This window comes from Zonotrichia leucophrys, chromosome 2, assembly GCF_028769735.1.
Source record: "Zonotrichia leucophrys gambelii isolate GWCS_2022_RI chromosome 2, RI_Zleu_2.0, whole genome shotgun sequence".
NCBI lineage: Eukaryota > Metazoa > Chordata > Aves > Passeriformes > Passerellidae > Zonotrichia > Zonotrichia leucophrys.
Window position 1 is genome coordinate 114,361,250 of NC_088171.1, and position 19,364 is coordinate 114,380,613.

Sequence of the window (19,364 nt, forward strand, 5' to 3'; positions counted from 1 at the left end):
GGGACCATCTCCAAACCTGGAAGGAGGGTGCAAAGAGGGCAGAGTCAGGCTCTGGTTAGTGGTGCCCAGTGACTGGACTAGAGTCAGTGGGAACAAAATGAAGCTCAGGAGGTTCCCCTTTGAACATCAGGAAACACTCTGTGAGGGTGACAGAGCACTTGGACAAGTTGCTCTGGTCTGGAATGTTGTGGAGTCTCCATCTTTGGAGATGTCCAAAAGCTGTGTGAACCTGCTCTTAGCTTGCTCTAGGTGATGGCTCTCCTTGATCAGACAACCTCCAGAGACCACTTCCAACCTCAGCTATTCTGTGATTGGATTGCAGTGGAAGGGTGAAGCAGATCACACTAAGTTTGCCAGTTTCAATGGATATACCATGGGCAAAGCAGGGTTCGGACATCCTTCATAGCTCTTTTAACCTTCATTGAGTTTTGTAGAATTAGAACTGGGAGCTGTTTTCTGCCTGGGTGCAAAGGGATAGTGCCAGATGCTTTGTGGAGCACAAGTGTTCTCTCCACCAGTCCCAAAAGAGCCTTCCAGCGCTGGCATATCCCTGCTCACCCAGGTGAGAAGCAGATGGCCCTGTTGTTCCTGGCAAATCCCTGTCCAGTTTGACAGGGATTGCCTTCCCATTCTACATGAGGCATTTAATTTCAGCAATTTTCATTGTGATAGTGAATTCAGACATGATACTGACAGAGCTACTCTTGTTTATACATGCATGTATGTCCATTTGGAACTTACAGCACACAGATTTTAGGTTTGTAGCATTTCAATATTATGGTCTTCCAAGTTTTACAAGTCTTCTGTCAGATGTTATATCCTTCTCTGCTGGAATAAGATGCCTAAACTGCAGGGAAGTTACAGATTATGCATATGCATATATATGCAAATATGGTTGTGTTTTGTGCTGTGAAACTGATCTTATATCCAGCTAAAAATAGTATTAAAAGATGTTCACAGCCCAAACCTTAGCTGAACCTTTCTCCTATTCCTGCCATAGCAAAAAAAAATCTTTCTAAATTCTTGTTTCATGCCTGTGTTATCTCTGCCTTCTTTTCTGTATAAGTTTTTAAACAAAATGGCTGTTAAATTCAGACTCAGTCTCAGCACATATAAATTCATGCCCTTTGATACAAGTCATTCCTTGAAGCATTTTTCTTGAAGGCGCTTTACTATCCTTCTGCGCTTCTTGGACTTTGTGCTATTTTTTAAGACGGAACTAATATTGGAATACAGAAGTCCAGTTAGACTGAAAACTGTAGATCTCTAATGACCATGGTTTCCTTTCAAGTCCTAAATGTAATTGCTGTCTTGCCAGCTCATGTTATTTTCTCCATTGGCTTGTATGCTGCCAGCATGTCACCTCTTATATCCCTTCTTCTTTTCCTATAATATATTGATAAGGGGCAAACTATGAGGTCAAAAACTGGCAAAATTCCCTCTAAATTCCTCGGAGTGTTTTTTCTCACAGACACCCTTTGGATATGACCTATGGGAATTGATGAAAGGCTGACATGAAAATGCTGTCATTTGCCCTAGAGCTTTTTTACTAGGCAAAATCCAGGCCAGAAATTTTATTCCTAAGATTTCTGAATACTTGATTTGCAAAGCACGCAGATATAGTGCATGGTGAGGTGTTCAGCTTGGTATTCAAGACCATTTCCTTGTGAGATGCTTTTCAACCCTACTAATGCTATTTGCTGGCAAATTTGTTTTTGAATTGATTCTTATACAAAATTCTTCAGGCAGGCAACATTTAAAGAACACTCTCCATTAGTCCAGACAACTGATAAGCACCAAGAGGAAGTTAGCCTGAATTCCTGTTAAATAACACAGCCAGCCATTTGAATATCACATAAAGATCACACAGGCACTGCCTGTCTATATCTTAATGAGTGACTAATCCCACATTATTTCCTGAGTGTTTATAGATTGCTCCATCCAAACAATGACCATTCAATTTATTAGGAGTTTTTACTGCAGGATTAGTTAATGGCTTCTCCTGAATACTTCAAAAGAAAAAGCTGAAGCAGAGACTGCTATATAAATAGGATGAATAAAAAGTTATTTACAGCAAGATATTTCCAAACAGAATTCTCAGTTGTGTGTTTTCTCTGAGCCAGAAAGAGCAAGCAGGTCCTATAAAAGCTCTTATAAGCAATTTGGAAGGTTTTTTGGAGGGAGGAAGGGGAAGGTTGGCAATAGTTCAGTTTTACTGGTTAGTGGAAGCAGCTAGCTCCTGCTGTTTCACAGTGTGAAATTACATGCTAGGCCCCCAGAGTGACACAACCCAGATTCATCCTGGCACACACCAGTGGTCATGAAAGAAAGATGTTTATATGGAGGGAAACACATTACATTTTGTCTGTGGGGATACAATATAGCATCCACCCTAGCCATTGTGATTCTCTAGTGTTTGTACTACTGTTGCTTCTCCTGACTTTTGCAAAAGATATTATAAGCATCTCTTCAGCTTTAAAAATGCTATTTTTTCCCTTTCCTAGATCAAAGACATCACAATTGTCTGCTCTTGTTCTGTGAAAGTTGTCACTGGAAGGCTGCAGCATCAGCAGGCAGATCAATCTACTTAATTTATCAAAGGGAAAGCAACAAACAGCATGGGTTCTTGTGAACACCCATGCAAAGGTATTCCCTCTTCCAGGTGATGAGCTTGACCATGAGGTTGAGAACTTGAACACTGAAGGGTTCCCTTACAGTGCAGTTGTGACTGGCACAGGAGTGCTCAAGGGTATTTACCTCACCAGCTGCTCTGTTGCTCCACCTCCGTGTTGAAGCCTCCCTTGTGACCTCTTCAGATCAATAAATAGCCCATGTCCCTGTGGACCTGGGCTGAGAGACGGATGCTGGGAGAAACTCAGCTGTCCCAGAGGGGCTGAGCATCTCCCTGTGTGCAGTGTGAATGATAAACACTGGCACCCAGGGGAAGAGTCTATCTCCAGACTGCAAAGTCTGCAGCCACAGAGCACGGGTTTGCAGAGAGTGCTCCTGTGGAAACAGTGGTAAGATAGGCAAAGGGTTCTTAATACCTTTTACTGGTCTTATCCTTGTGTGTTGATGGGAGGCTGCCTGGCTGCCTCTCCAGAGATCTGGGATGTACACCTGGTACCCCAAGATGAGAAGCCAGAAACGCTGCTCACCATCTGTGCCCACTCTTACCTCCTCAAGCATGTTGCGGTGTGATGTAATAGCCTGTCCCTCCCGGTTCTCTCCCCAGGTGTGCCAATAACTTCTCCCTTCCCCTCCCCTTGCCCCCTTGCTGACTGCTGTCTGTCAATCCGGCATTCCAGCAAGAGCGTCCTGTGATTGGTGAAGTTCAAAAGATGCCTCTCAGCCCAGGGGACATTGGGCCATCCAGGTGTCATTTGTCCCCTGACACTTCCCCCCCTTACCTGGTTGGTGGGATCCCTACCCCTTCCCTCCGCCTCTCCCTGCGGTTAAAAGACACAGCAACCACGCAGTTTCTCTTGTTCTGTTGGAGCTGTTGCTGCATTCAGAGGCCTGTGTGCCAGGAGTAAAGCTCTGGATCAAACCCTCCAGCAGAACCCAACTCCTTTTCCTTCACCTCACCCAAACCCTTTCCACCAGAGGTAAACCTGAGCTCCTGTATGCCTGGAGTTGTCCCAAGTGCCCAGCTGCTGCACACAGCCAAGCAAAGGTGTCTCTGAGGTGAAAACCACCACAGCTGCCACCTTTGGTCAAGCAGCAATGGCCAGACGAGCCCAGGCACATTCCATCCAGCAATATTGGGATTTAATTCTAATACAAGCAGTCCCTTCTTCAAGTGCAATCAAAGAGGTGATTGGGACACAGGTGCATCTCCCTTGGCCGTCTCACATGGCAGGTCTCAGGACCATTTCCAAGGGCTATCATCATAAGTCTGTCAGAGCTTGGAGGGAACAGGGAAACAATTCAATTCCTGCTGCAGCCCCAGGGGCTGGTGAAGTGAGGATGCCTATGATAATGATTATATTCCTGTGACAGCTGCATGGTACAGATCCTTGGCCACGACTAATTGCCTTTCCAGGGAATGCCTGGAGGTCCTTGGGGTATTCTGTGCTTTTCTGATTCTTGATATCTCCCAACTGAGACAGAGGCAAACCAGGATTCACTTCTTGGGGTGCTTCAGGATGACTAAGAGGCAGACAGGCTTAGAAGAAAATGAAAAATATGACATGGGGAGGAAGGGAGGAGAAGGGAAGAAAGAAAATCATTGTTAACCACTATTGGTTGGGAATCTTAGTTCTTCTTCATAGTACAAATATAGCCTTCCACTTGGTCACCCCCCAAACCATGTAAGGCTGCAGGGATGAAACCAAATGGAGATAGTTGCAGAGCAGGCTGTAAATCAGGATTTTAACTGTTCTCTTTAGAGTGCCCTGGCATTTACCAGCAGAGCCATGTTTTCCTTACAGCTTCAGAGGACCTTTGCTTCAGGAAGTCCATAAGGACCCTTTTGACAAAGCAGAAAAGCCCTCAGCTTTTCAGAGGACACAGAGCAGGGCAGATATCTAATCTCTCAGGAAGCCGCTTGCCCTTAGGAGTTTGATCTCACACTGACATCACTCCCAGCAGCCTTGATAATATACAAGAAACTCCAGTGTTTCCCACAAGTGGAAACCAAGGGAGCCTCTGAGAACCTCTGAGGTCCAAAGCAATTTCATCAGCTTTTGATGAAGCAGTGCCTGTAGTTACAGAGCATGCAGGTGTGCAATGCCATGCAGAAAATGACAGTGCAGTAAAACTTCTTAGTTGTGCTGCTGAACATGTCTAAATGTCCTTGTCCCATGATTGAAACAGGAAAGGCAGCTGTTATGCAGCACCAGTGGCAATGCCTGGTGAAGAATCTGTGAAAAATAAAAGCTATACACATCTGCAGCATACTGTAAAATTTTTTATTATTTCACTTCTGCATTCTCTTTTTCAATTCTAACCCAGAGTTGATAGTGCAAAAAAATGCACCAATGTTTATTCCTGAGAAGTATCTGGGCAGTGCCTAGAGGAGCTGTGGCCAGTGGCTGTGTCATACTGCCTGGCAAGGCTATGCCATCCCTATCATGGCAGTGGCACCATCAGCTGCCTGTCCGATGGGTCCATGGCCACCAAGCTCTGTCTGTCCCCAGCACTGTACAAGGGGAAATCTGACCCAGTGATGAGCGCCACAGGCATGGCTGGGGCAGCGCAGAACTTCACAGGGGATGCACAGAGCCTCCAGGCTGATAGGGAGCCCTGGGAGGCAAGTGCATCCTGGGAATATCCCAGTTTTGAGAGGAGAAACATGGAAACAATTAAACTAAACAGCAAACATGCAGGGGAATTTCCATCTGATCTGGCAGCATGTGCCAGGCATGCTGTAGGGATATCCCCTCACTGTGTGCAAAGGAGGAGGGTTTGCTGCCTGCCTCACCTGAGTCTGCAGGGTACAGAGAAAAGGAAGGGACAGTAAATTGCTGTAAAGCTAGAGGGGTCCTGGCAGAGGACAGCCCAGCATCCGTGCTGGTCAGTGCAAGCATCCAGGCTGCCCCTCATTCCAGTACAAGGAGATTTGTTTCCTGGAGATTTGTCACCTCACAAATGGTTGAATCCACAGTGGGCTGAGCAGTGGGGCTGAGCAGCTGAACCCCAGGGGTGAGGGCAGTCAGTAGGGGAGCAGGCTGCATCAGAGATTTCTTTAGACCAGCCTGCCTTCTCCTCATTAAACCTGGAGCTAGTCCAACTTAGTCCTGCCATCTCCCTCCACCACTGGTTCACAAACAGGAGGTCTGCAGTTTGCACATGTCAGGAAAGGAAGGAGAGTGCTGGGTAGGACTGGCTACAGCTGGGGAATTCATAAAGTAGCTAAATTCAGATGGCCATAAAAATTTAGATGACCATAAAATGCTGCTGTAATACGACTCACAGCCGTTTGAGAAGGATCACCCAGTCACAGAAGATGCTGGGGAATGCTTTATAGGTCATAATGAAACAGATGTAATCATTTTGTTTATGCTCATAAAGTGTCTTGCTTTATGTTATAGGAAGTAAAGCAGTTATTTTTCTGATATCTTAAATACTGCAAAGTAAAATTAAATACCAGGAGTTGGATTTTGTTTTTAATATTTGTAGGGTATGCATATTCTGGAAATCAACCTTTTAATGTCTCTTATTATGAAATATTCCCCAGTGGGATCTGTCCTCACATGGATCTCATCTCAGTGACACAGATGAGAATGCTGCACTCATAATTTAAAGTAAATTAAGTCCAGACTTTTGACTGCTGGTAAATTGCCAGAACCATGCTTAGTTGGACAAGTTTTTGTCACTGCTCTGTGCTCCAGAATGCATTTCATTTTCCTTTTGTACATTAAACCTTAATGGTCACATCAAAAATAATTTGATTGGAAAATTAAAAGTTGGCTGTTTTTTCCTTCCTAGAATAAGGAATCAAAACCGAAGGGATTTGTTTGTTCCTTCAGAACAAAAAGAATAAGCATTAGCATGTACTGCAAATGCAGTAAGTATTCCTTCTAAAGAAACTTTTTTATTTAAGTATTCAGGCACACCTAATAAAAAGGCACATAAGAAGTAAAATAGAACAGTCTGTTGTTATTTAACATGGCAAATACTGTTGAGATACAAACACAGTTAAGTTTTCTTGGGTAACTAAGCAACAGAAGAAAATACCACTTATCTGAATTGCTGTTTATTCTACTGATTTGTAGCTCTGCAGTAGTGATTTTTATCCTTTACACCTGAAACACAGGAAGAACAACTGTTTATGGTATGGCTAAATTGTTTAATATAGTGTTTGATGCAGGGGCAAATTAGGCACCAGAATAAGTGTCTAGGACTGCTCCAAATAGCCATTAATGACTTTTGGTCTTCTCACAAGTTCTTCACTGGATTATGCAATATAAGCAGGCAACATGAGCAGGCATCCTCTACAGACTCAGGCAATTGCAATAAAATGGAGTACATGAGGCATGAAATCAGAATAATTTCATTTTTCCAAAGAATGCAAATGGTCTCTTATTCATGTGTATCATCCGAAGGACTTCTTAGACAAAGCACATGGTGACGATGTAGTCTTTGACACTTCTAAACGGAAGATTTTTTTTCTAGAGCTGTATATATTATCATCAGATGGATAATTTCATTATGGTGAAAATCTGTAGCAAGTGCTCAGAGCCATAGTCAGACTGGACTCACATATGGCTCTGCACTTGCATATGCACATTTTTGTTGTGCACACTGTCTAAATGAGCAGCAGATGAACATAACTTTTCCAAATCTCAAAAATCCAAATGTATAGCTAAAGATTTTCAAAATTTATGGGACTGGAAGAATGGAGGCAAAATCAAATAACAAAATTTGGGATGAGAATCCCAGAGGAGCTCAGAAGACTGGATGACATTGACTGAGCCAAAGTAGGTGCAGCAAGAACAGTCAAGTCCCACATGCTTGGGAACAACATATCCACCAGTAATAAGGGTTTGGTTTCTCTTTTTTACTTACAATAAGCCTCAGCTATCTGTATGAAAAAGAATGGTGTCTATGAAGCATAATAGAGCAGCTTCTGAAATAATTCCTTAGAAGCAATAGGCATAAATAACACCCAGATACTATGAAGTAAATTGGGGAAAAACTCAAGCTCTGTTAAATCACTTCCAAAAGCATCTTCAGTTTCAATGATACCAGGATATTCACCAAAGATCTTTTATAAAAGAGTAGATGAATTGTAGGCAGGTTGGAAATCCTTAGCACAGGTGTCAGTGGCACCTAAGCACTCTTCCCAAATAACTGACTCAGAGGATTTGTCTCCTGTTTGGTAGGTATTCTGGGGGCTTCCTTGCCTGCCTTGTAATGGAGCAAGACTTGGCAAGAAGTTGCTAAGAATAAGGGAGGAAGGAGTCAGAATTTTCTTCACACAAGAAAATGGCCCGTCCAGTCATGGGCTTCTGAAATATCAGCTGGATTTGAGTGTGCTGACTGAAAGTTATACCTGTGTCCTGCAGAAAGATATTAGGTTGGTCAGCTACCAACTCCTGAGGAACAAACTCTGTAAGATTATTTTCATTCATCCCAGTTAATCAAGCAGTGGTTGTACAGCACTTTAAACATGGAAAGCACTCCTATAAATATTTGGTATTATGGTATAGTTACATTACCTTGTCTCAATTAAATACACAAGTGGGCATGCTTTAATCATAAGTGAATTGTTACCAGAATTATTTCAAATGTATGTATCTCAGTCTATGCTGACCATCCTTAAGATTGGTATGTGAATCTGGAGCAAAATGAGGGCTCTTGGTTTTGGAAATACTGGAGAGCCACTGTCTTACCAGAATGAATGTCTGTTTCCCTATAACAGAAATACTTTTTTTTCCCAAATACAAATGTAGGTAATTTTTTATTTCTATTTGTCTTGCATCTTGGACCCTGTTGTGGACATAATGAGTAGCCTGGTTTTCTGTCTCTTTTACTTTACTGCTTTCCATCATTAATATAATGGAAAAAGAATGTCACTTGGTCTTGTCTCACATTCACATCTTTAAGGGTTATACTTTATCATGGTCTGTATACTGTGCTGTGTGATGCACTGAAATAACTTAAGACAGATAAATGCTGAAAAATTCTCTACTTCCTTCAAAGGTTAAGATGTTAAGGCTCAAATAACAATACATATGTTGCCATCTGATTACCAGTGATGTAGTGCTTCTCACTCCATTGTATTAATTCTGAACATAAGCTTCTTTAAATCAGCATTGGTAACCCAAGCAGTGGTCTGTCTTCATTAAAAAAAAAAAAGGAGAGAGAGAGAGAGAGAAAAAGAGAATACTTTTAAAATAAAAAAGTTTTGATATTGCTTTTTCATAGTACATTTCATAGAATCATAGACTGGAAGAATGGTTTGGGTTGGAAGGGATCTTGAAGATCATCCAGTTACAATTCCCTGCCATGGGCAGGGACAGCTTCCACTAGACCAGGTTGCTAAAAGCCCCATCCAGTCTGGCCTTGAATATTTTAAGGGATGGGGCATTGACAATTTCTCTGGGCAACCTCTTCCAATGTCTCACCACCCTTACAATGAATAATTTCTTCCTTATAACTAAATTAAACCTACCCTCTTTCAGTTTGAAGCCATAACCTTCATCCTCCTTCAGATACTGGAAGGCCACAATAAGATCTCCTTGGAGCCTTCTCTTCCCCAGGCTGAACAACCTCAGCTCTCTCAGTCTGACTTCACAGGAGAGGTCTCATAATCCTCTAATTTCAAAATCTCTAAGAAAATCAGTTATGTCCAAGTTCTTCTACACAAACAAGAGAGAGTTTGCAAAGAGAGCTATGAAAGAAAGATCTCTGAAATTCTAGGGTCTTTTTGTGGAGTGGGTGAAGTGGTGTATTTTTATTTGGTTTTACTCTTCTAGTGAAATAAGAGACTTTAAGATAAACTTGATTTATTAGACAAAGTAGTTACTTTGCTAGATGGCAGTATCATTACCACACTCCCCATTTCTGCTTCTTTTCCCTTTTTTGCCAGGTGCTGTAACTCTCAATTTTTCACTCTTTATCATCTCTTTACATATCAATTAAATGCTTTTTGGGAACATGAATAGGCAGGTTTTGTATATTGGTAAAGCACCAGCACCGGCAGAAGACTGTAGTTGACTGAATGCAATCACAACCAAAAAAATGACATTCACATCTGTTCTTTCAGGAAAATTGACATCAATTTACCTAAGAAATTTTGCAATGCAGAACTCTATACTGCTTTTTCCTATATCTTTCTGGAATAACTGTATACAAGAGTCACAACCTGGACTCACATAAAAATGTGAATTTCTACCAAAACAATACCAGAACACCAAAATAGAAAAACGCTTTAAATCACTTTAAATCAGGAACTACCTCTGACTGTGTCTGTATGGCATTTGCTGACAATAGGCCTCCGGTGAGGGTGTCTGAAGTGGAATTACATAATGCATATATATATAAAACGGAATGTGTCATTGCTGCAGTGTTAAGCTATATTTGGAAGCCACTACAACAAAGCACTTTCTCCCATTTTATTATTCCATATTTCACAATCAGAAAAAAGTGTCTTTGATATATGAATCATTTTATTAGACCTTCTTTTTATTTTAATAACTCCTAATTTGCACACCTAATATCAATTGCTGGTGCAATTAATTGTGGATGCAAATCAGAATGTTTAGCTGTCTAATCACCTGATTATGCCTATAAATCAGTGACAGTAATTATGTGTGTAAATGTTAATTTCAGCCTGCAATTAATTTGGCCAAAATTGAAAGGACAGAAAAAAAATCACCCTAGGCTGAAATTTGGTCCCCAGTGTGTAAAACCAGAAAGTATCTTCCTCCTCTACATCTTGTGTTTAAATTGCAGAGAGCTAAGTAGACAAAGAGCAATGATTCCCCAGTCCCCAATAACTCACTGCCAGTGTTTCACAATAAAGTGCAATGGGAGAGGAAATATTTCCATACGGGTTCATTAATCACAACATATTTGCCATGCACAACCACTCTGCAGAGCAGGTAGAGAACCCTAGGGGTCCTCACCTGCCACAGTATGTCATTTTTGTAATAGGAAAAGTACTTTTTGTACAAATGCTGTAGAACTGAAGTTGCAGATGGCTCCACTGGCAGAGCTAGAGCCTCCTGGCACAACTTTCAGCAGCCACAGCTCCTTTAGGAATTTATAGGAAAGGTTAGTGGTATCTTAAAAGAATGGTGTTGAAGATGCTGTCTGGTCCCACTATGTGCAATATTCCAAGGTGTGCCCCTTGGGAGGACATGTTAGGCAGGACAAACCAACCCCACCCAAACAATAAACTGCAGAAGGAAATAAAAGCCTTACCTGTCCCTGTTGTGCTGCAGGACTTTAATGAGAGGTTAGGAACAATTAAATGGATCGTGACTGAGAACCAGTGGGTCCAATGGACCCCATTAACAGAACTGTGCAGCAAAAGATGCCTTTCCAGCTCAGTGGCTGTCAGATCTGGGCAGCAGGCCATTCCACTTTACCTAACCCCAAAGACACCAGAGAGCCCCAGTTATGCCATCACACTCTGACCCATCTAGACCTGCTCAGTGTTTTGCATGAAAGTTACAGTTGGTGTCTTGTTTACTGTACCTCTGTGGTCTCAGTCTCTGAGCAGCTCATTGCTGCTTCACTCCCACATGGGACTTTGATAAAATTCAAAGCCACCTGGTGTGATTTTAATTTAAATGTGAGTTTAATGTGTTTTCCTTTTATATTGCTGTGATGTGCATTGTCAAGAGAAATGCTGCAGGCTCAGATCTGTCCTCTCAGCTGTTTCTCTGTGCTAGTCCCTGGTTTTGTCTGGTGAATATTCCTGAATAAAAACTGCTGCTCTGCATAGAGTGAGCATTGGGTACAAGGGTGCATTGGGTCATTCTTCAGGGGGGCAACCAAGTCTTGGGCTCTTTGCCAGTCAGAAGTCAAAAGTCTTCCCATCAGCATAAGACACCTCCAGAGTTACAGCTGAGCAGAGATTAGAGGTTGCATGCAACCTTTGTAAAAGGAGATTTCACTATTCACCATGCTCCACCAGTTAGGAAAAGGGTTTTAAGACAAGAACTTGTGGAAAGAAGAAATACTGAAATACTTTATATTAACTAATTAAAGCAATTCATATTGGAAGTGGTTAAAATTTACTAAACTTTTTCTAATTATAAAATAGGATCTCACTTTAAAAAATTGCTGTGAGGACATATTAAAAATATCATAAGAAAATTATGTCAGGAACAGAATATGAAAGATACTCAAGAAAAAGAGAAAAAAAGATCCACATCAGTTAGTAGCTCCCCAGGCTACTACTGCAGGACACGAGGCACCCTGATGCAAGACAATACCTTAATCTTCAAAATTTTTCATTAAGTGAGACTGGGGATTTTTTTTCAGCCAGCCTTAATTAGTTTGGAACTAAAATTGTAGGAACAATGTGGGAGCTTTTCTGACACAGAATATCTGATATCAGATCAGAATAACAGAGCAGATCAAAGGCCACCCAGAGTGATCACTGTGATGTGACTCAGGTGTGTCATGGGAAGCTGCTGCATGCTCTGCAAGGGTCACCACAGGCATCACAGCATCTGGGCACTAGCCTTCAGAACACCTCCCTTGCTTCCTAAAACCACTCATTGCTCCTTCACCCACCAAAATCTAGCTATGAGCTGATTGCCAGGTGTTTTTCCTGCTGATTGCACAGGGCACAAGAGCTGAGGGGCTTTGCCACTTGCTCCCTTAATCTGCTGGTTACTACGGGGAGCAGCAGCAGCCTGTTGGGCTCCTGGCTCCTGCTGCTGCTTGCTTCTGCATGGGAGCTACCATAGTGAGTCATTTCTGATCTCCAAGGGAACTCACAGCCACATCTCCACGCCTTCTAAAATAGGAACTCACAGCTACATCTTCTCTCCGACTAAAATAATCAAACTATGAGGAAAAAAAACCACGATACATTTGGCAGTATCTGAAATACTCAGTGTGTCAGATGGGGGGAAAGCAGGACAATAAGTTCTGCCATAGCAGATCTACAGGCTAAGAACACCTCAGAGTTGCAGTGCAGGTGGTTCTCCAAGTCCTAATACAGCCTTGCAGAAGGAGATTAGTTCTTCGCAGCTTCTCATTAAAGAGTTCGTTTTGTTCCTATCATGATTTGCAAAACCTCTGAGGAAGGCCATATAATCAAGATATCACCTGTATATTTCAAATTAGAAAACTGGGTCCTTGAAAGAAATACTATTTAACAAATAAGTCAGTGCTAAGCCTTTTTAATGGCCTTAAAAAGGCTAGTCTTGCCTTCAGTATAGTTTACTCTTATCACATAAACTATTATAAATTGAAATACAATGATCTTTTTAAATAAACGTTCATTATTTTGAAGTACTTTGAACAAAACATTGTTTGCAAGCAGAAGTAGAACATGTAAAATAACATTCTGTGCTTCTATAACCACTCTCTTTCATTTCCAGGTATTTTCACACGATGTACTTGGGTATCCGGAGTCGACAGAGTGGAGAGAATGACAGATGGCGGTTTTATTGGAAAATGGTGTATGAGTATGCAGATGTGAGTATGCTGCATTTGCTAGCCACCTTTCTGGAAAGTGCACCACAGCTGGTCCTGCAACTCTGTATTGTTGTACAGACTCGTACACTCCAGGCTCTCCAAGGTAGGGGTTCATTTAATCTATTTATTTTTTATAATTTTTGGAAGATGTAATTTCCACGCATACATATTTATCCTTCGTTCAGACTGCTGTGTGCCTTGTAGTCCTGTCATAAGAGCAGATCTTGCCTGCTAGCTGCTATTTAGCTGTTAACAATAACTCTGTCAAGAAAGACTGTGTTATTAGAGGATTTTTTAGCCTTTCTTAATGGCCCTGGGTTGTGGGTAGGATTTAAAATGTTTTGCTTTCTGCATGTCCTTGTAATAGAAGAGCTTCTTCTGATTATCCACTGGGCCAATGTGAAAATTGCATCAATCAAACTATTACTCTTCTCCCTATGCTTTTTTTCTGTGAATGTTCAAAACCCTGCAAACTGCAGTAATGAGGTTGATATGGCATTATGCAAAGCAGGAGACAGCACAGGAGATAACAGCAATTCTGTGAAGATAATGCAAATGTTTATGCCCATCAGCTCTCGGCCGTGCTTACCTGAAAGAATACAAATCATCTCTCCAGCAGTACTCATTCCTTCACACTCTGGGTTTCCTTCCAAGGTTGATGCTTTCAGCAAGTGTGGTTACTTCTCTAAAATGGTAAATGCATGCATATGTCCTACTATAGGGCTTTGTCAGTCAGTGATACAGATATTGGAATATCTCACTCACTATTGCTTTTCTCATGCTGCTTTTGGCTACCTGACAGCTGTCCTTTCGTATTGTGCCATTGTTTTGCCTTATGGCTGCACCTGGATGGAATTTTTTAGCAAGGGAATGAGAACTTGGAATCCAGAAGGTGACAAAAATGCCATGAGGCAGTGAGGAGTGAAGGGAGGAGGGGAGAATGAGAGGGACAGAGGGAGGAAGGAAATTCAGAATTTTGTCATTTGCTTTTAAGGAACAGCTCATGTGCTTACCACTGTACAAGAAGAAAATGTGACAGCTCCTTGCTCCAAGAAATGTTGGGTCTGGTTAGCTTGTTATGAGTAACATGAAGTGAATCTGATTGGCTAAAAAAGGATTGGGCACAAAGTGGGTAACTGTGTGAAGATCTTGATCCTGGGCAGTTTCCTATGGATAAATCAGAGGCTTTACTTTTACAGAGCTCTGAACCATCATGTAATAAAGAGCTGTACTTCTTCCTGTGTTTTTTGTTCCATTAGATCTAAAACTTTGCCACCTTAATGGGAAAAGAAAACCAAAGTTTCTATTTTAATTATTTGGTGCTCTGTACAAGGAAGTTTGACTATGCACTTCCTACTGCAATTTCTCAAACTGTTATCATTGCAGAGAAGGTATTATCACTTCAAGATTTGTTTCCCCAGAAAAAGTGAGTCCAGAGAAAGACTTAGGAGAAGAACCCAGGCAGAATACTGTATGGTCAGCTGTAATTTAGCTATCTTCATAAACTATTAATACAGAATGCCTCTTGTCCTCATTTTAGTGCAATAACAGATCTCTCTCTGAGAAATGAGCCTGGTGAGTAGACACTAAGCCTGTGATACACTCTGCAAGTGGTTAATTAGAGAAGACCTGAGATGCCTCAGTTTAAAAGGCAGAAATGGTTCCTGCACCCTGCAATCAGCTCTGTGAAACCTATATATCAGAAACCAGAAAGTAATAAAACTATAATTATGGATTGCAGTTGAGAAGGTTGATGGTATTTACTTATGCTCCCTTCTCCCATATTTTTCCAGCTTCCACAGAGAAAAGGATCAATTTTAAAAAACTAAGAAAATTAAACAAGATGCTGGATTTTCTTAAACAGTAGTATCATTATACTCTCATGATAAAAGCTAATATGTTTTAGCATCTTGCCAGCTGTGAAAATCCTTTCTCTGTTTTCTCTCCTTTCTTAAAGAAATGGTAAGGCTAATGCATTGCACCACAGGATGGTGGATTAGCTGCATGCAAGGCTGCATAAGAAGAGCATAATTTTTCTCAGTGGTATCAGGCTACAAATGGGTGTTTTAAAAAGCCCAGCCATAAAGTATTTTCTTCAGCTAGCTGTCCACTCACTGAGCCTGTTAGAGAGGTTTCCAACATGGATCAATAAACAGGGTGTTTGATTGATTTTCTTTGTTTAGGGAATGCTACTGGTTTTTTATTTTTTTTATTGCTCTTTTAGTTCTCTGTCCCACAGGACAAAGTTATTATGAGAATTGTTAAGTGACATTGCTGGTCTGTGTTCTTAAGAGTTTATGACTTTCACAAACCACAAATTTGGCACAGGAAATGAATGGTCTGTAAGCAGGGTACTTCTAATATTAATCCATTAATTACTGCAAGGAAAATCTTTTAAGTATTTTTACTTATTTAATTCTATATTTTTAATTCCAAATGCAACTAAATAGCATTATTCCCAACAGGAGAATGTTATCAGTGTTACTGAAGATTCCAAGTTTTGTAATGGATGTTGGCTTGGTTAAGACTCTTTCTTATTTCAGTAACTACGCCCTGCTAATCAAGGGAAGAAATATGTGCAGAGTTGTACATGGATCTTTATGGGGATCATGAGCAATATTGTGCAATATCTGCAAAACCTGTCCCCTCAATCTCCCATGCACTGCAGCACAGATCACTTCAAAAGCCCTGAGGATACACCACAGGGATCCTTTAGCACTTGCCTGGGCTCCCCAAGCATGAATTTTAAAACTGCAATCTAGCAAGGATTGTGTACCCTGTATCATGACCCTGCAGCGGAGCAAGGCTTGTGTGGGAGGCCATGGACAGACCTTATGGAATGGCATCTCTCTTCTGCATCCTCATCCAGGGATATCCCAGTAATAGTAATACAATACCCAAATCATCATCTAAAACCCTGATTCTTCCTTAAGATTTCGTCAAAACTGGCACATTTAGAGGCAATGTTCATTCTTATTCTGCCTACAACTAGAAGCCAGCTCTCACCTGAGTGGAAGGTGTGAAATTGTTTGTGTGGGAAGCTGATGATTTCTAGGTGCAAAGTTCTCAAGAAGATGAACAACATCAGTTTGACAGTGGGCTAAACTGGAGCTGTGCTAATACCCCTATTACCTCCACCTTTTCCACTCTGGTGATTCCTTTGAGTTTGAAGAAATATCTGCTCTCTAGAAGTCTGTGCCTTGAAATAGGTAATTCCTTCCTCTTTTCCTCAGTGTTCCTCCTGCCTTTGCTCTGAGCACAGCCAAGCTTCCTGGGACAGAGGGATATCAACAATGGGTAATGCCAGCCCTGGGGAGGCAAGGGAGGACATGGCATCAGGGTAAGGAAGGAAGGTCAGGGCTGTCCCTTTATGTGGCACCTCATTTGGAGTCCTGCCCACAGACTAGCAGCCATCCCTTGCCTTTTTTTTTTTTACTTATTTCAGTTTTTCCACTATGCCATTTTAAAAAGGTTTCTCATCTTAAAATGAGTAAATTCCAGCAAGAAAAAAAATCCTGCTGACCATCTGATTGGAAAGACCCATCATACAGTTATCGTACAGATACTACTTTCATATTCAAGTTATGGTGTTCTAACCACACCTAGATGAGCAGATAGACAAGATTACTCCCTGGATTTACCACAGATTTCATTATTTATACTGTATTAATTAACACATTGCTTAAATTATAGATTAGCTTCTCGTTCCTGTTTACTGCATTGACAATTTTTTCTTCATCAACCCCTGGGAGGTTTGTTCTGGCTTCTCCATACAGTGCTATTAATCAAAGTCTCTATCAAAGTTTAATCAAAATCTAATCAAAGTTTATGTCATATAAAGCTGCATTTCTTAATGGGGACTGACAGTAGTGCCAGAAGAAAAACGAAAAGTTCAGACCAGTTTATAAATTCATCAAGTTTCATTGAAGTCACCAGACACCACAAAGCTACTGGATTCTGCTGAAAATGTATTTCCAGGAAATCTCCCTGGCCAAACATTTCCCATTTTCTACCAACTCTGTTGGAAACCCTACACTTTATATGCTGACACCACAGCCAGTATACAATGTTTACAGTTCCACCAAGCACCATTCTCCAGTGCTTCCACTCCAAACAAATTGCTGCTCCTGCCTGAGCTGAAGAAGAATCTCAGAGACTTGATAGCAGTTTATGACATGCCTGATAGGTTCTAACTTTATCTGGCAGAAACAAATTATGTTGTTCACTAGTTGTTTATAAAAATCCTCTGGCAAAGCTCAATGCTGTGCATCAGGAATTCAGACTTTTCATATCAGCACAGTAAACTGAAAATCATTTAAGTCTTCAATTTTTTTGTGAACAGCGTTATGCTTTTGCACAGCTTTTCCTTTTTGTTACCACACAGCAATTTTCGATTGCTCTGTAAAATGCTGCCTACATTTGCAGTGCCCTATAAATAGATAACTAAATAAAATTCACAATTCTGATGCAATATTTTATACAATTCAATGTATATTTGTATGGAAATCAGGTGCAGCACTTGAGTTCTGGGCAAGTTGCCATTACTTTTCTGTGTGTTGTCAAGGTTCTGAACCACAGCAGTCCAGCACCCAAACTTTCCACAGAGAAACTAAACCAGAGCAACCTATACTTACAGATTCTACTTGGCAAAACAGATTTCCAGTGACAAGGATCAACATGTATGATCTACTACAGAGTAAATGTCTTTTCTGGAAATGACTTTAAAACTGATCCGCAGGTCCTTTTGCAAATTTCAAAAATGTTATCTTGTGCTCATTAGGATAGAGGCATCATATTAGCATACCCTTGTTTCTGATAGTCCAGGAGAGGACTTCCTGAAGGCAATCATGTCAAATAATCTATTTTATAACCTGATTACAATCTTAAAACTAGTTATACCCTTAGTATCTAATATACCAGTTGAAAGCTTCTCTGATTGATATAGACCTGCTGATGCCTGTCCTGACTTTTTAATTTTATCAGCAGTCTGCACACATTTGTTCTAGTGCCATTCCTGTTTTTACACTTGTTCCCTAAGGAAATGGGGTCCCTACAATTATATAGCCCATTCCTATCCTTCAGTCCTGCTTTTTAGAACTTCTGATCCATTGCAGTATTTCAATCATTATAAAAGAACAGCCAACATCTCAAAGATAATTATGTTTTCTTAAATGTAGTAAAAATAAAGCAGTCAATGCAAATAAAAATAAATTAAAATAATTATGATTTTAAACAAATATTTTTAAAAATGGACAGCTTCCACTACAGGGAAAACCAGTCAGACTTCAGCCAATATTTTTCATTACCTAGCAGCCACCAGTCATCCTTCCAGACAAGGAATTGTACCGCTTTCCCCTGCCCAGTGGGATTATTGTGAGTGACAAATGGGATTGGGGAATAAGAAACACTTTGATGGAAAAGTGGAATCATTCCTCCTGCTGTGCATTCTTTCATCTCATGAGAGGTTCTGAATTTTCTTCATAGACTTTTTCTTCCTCAGTCCCAGTCTGAATTCATCTTTGGTGTATACAGATGACCAAGACTCCATAGAACACTCCACATGACATTTATCCAGAGCTCCCACATTTCTCATGGCAATATCTCACTAGGTGTTATCTAGGGTTGTAATTCCCTGTTCACTCAAGTATTGGACTAGTTAATTTTAGTTATTTCATGGTCCTTTAAAGCACACAGGCTCTTCCAGTGTCATATCGCTCTGATGAGGCTTCAATTACATTATAAAAATGTATTAGCAACTAAATGCATGTAATGAAATTTCGTCTCTTTTCTACTTTTCCAGCCTGCAAGGTGCCCCTGATTGCACATATCACTCTCCTTTCCCACATATCACTCTCCTTTCCTACATTGACAATATCTCCCAAACATTTACCAGTACATTATGTCTTTAACAAAGGTCATTAAGAGAAGTGTTCAGACAAGATTGGTTCCAAGTGTAATCAGTATTGAAAATGTAAGAGTAACTCTACTCCACCTCAAGGGTTCCTTATTAGCATTGCAACATAAACTGCAGTATCTTTCTTTAATTAGTTCCTTTACCTGCCTTATTTCTCCTCTGCTATATCCTAACCTCTCAAGCGTTGCCAGCACTTTCCCATTAGCATTGTAGTCACCATTCTGCCATTTGATAGATTAGATCTGCCACATTTTACTTGTTGAGAAAGGGGTTATAAAAGAAAGCTATTGAGCTATTCTAGACTCTAGCTCTCTTATGATCTACTTCATTTTTGATTTAT

General features: G+C 40.8%; 1 protein-coding gene across 1 annotated transcript in view; it reads left to right on the forward strand.

Annotated features, from left to right (window-relative positions):
* XKR4 (XK related 4) overlaps positions 1 to 19,364 on the forward strand; it is a 215,735-nt gene that overhangs the window by 125,552 nt on the left and 70,819 nt on the right. Inside the window, exon 2 of the mRNA XM_064706106.1 lies at positions 13,014 to 13,213. Within this exon, the coding sequence (XP_064562176.1) occupies positions 13,014 to 13,213 (200 nt within the window). The remainder of the gene's footprint in view (positions 1 to 13,013; positions 13,214 to 19,364) is intronic.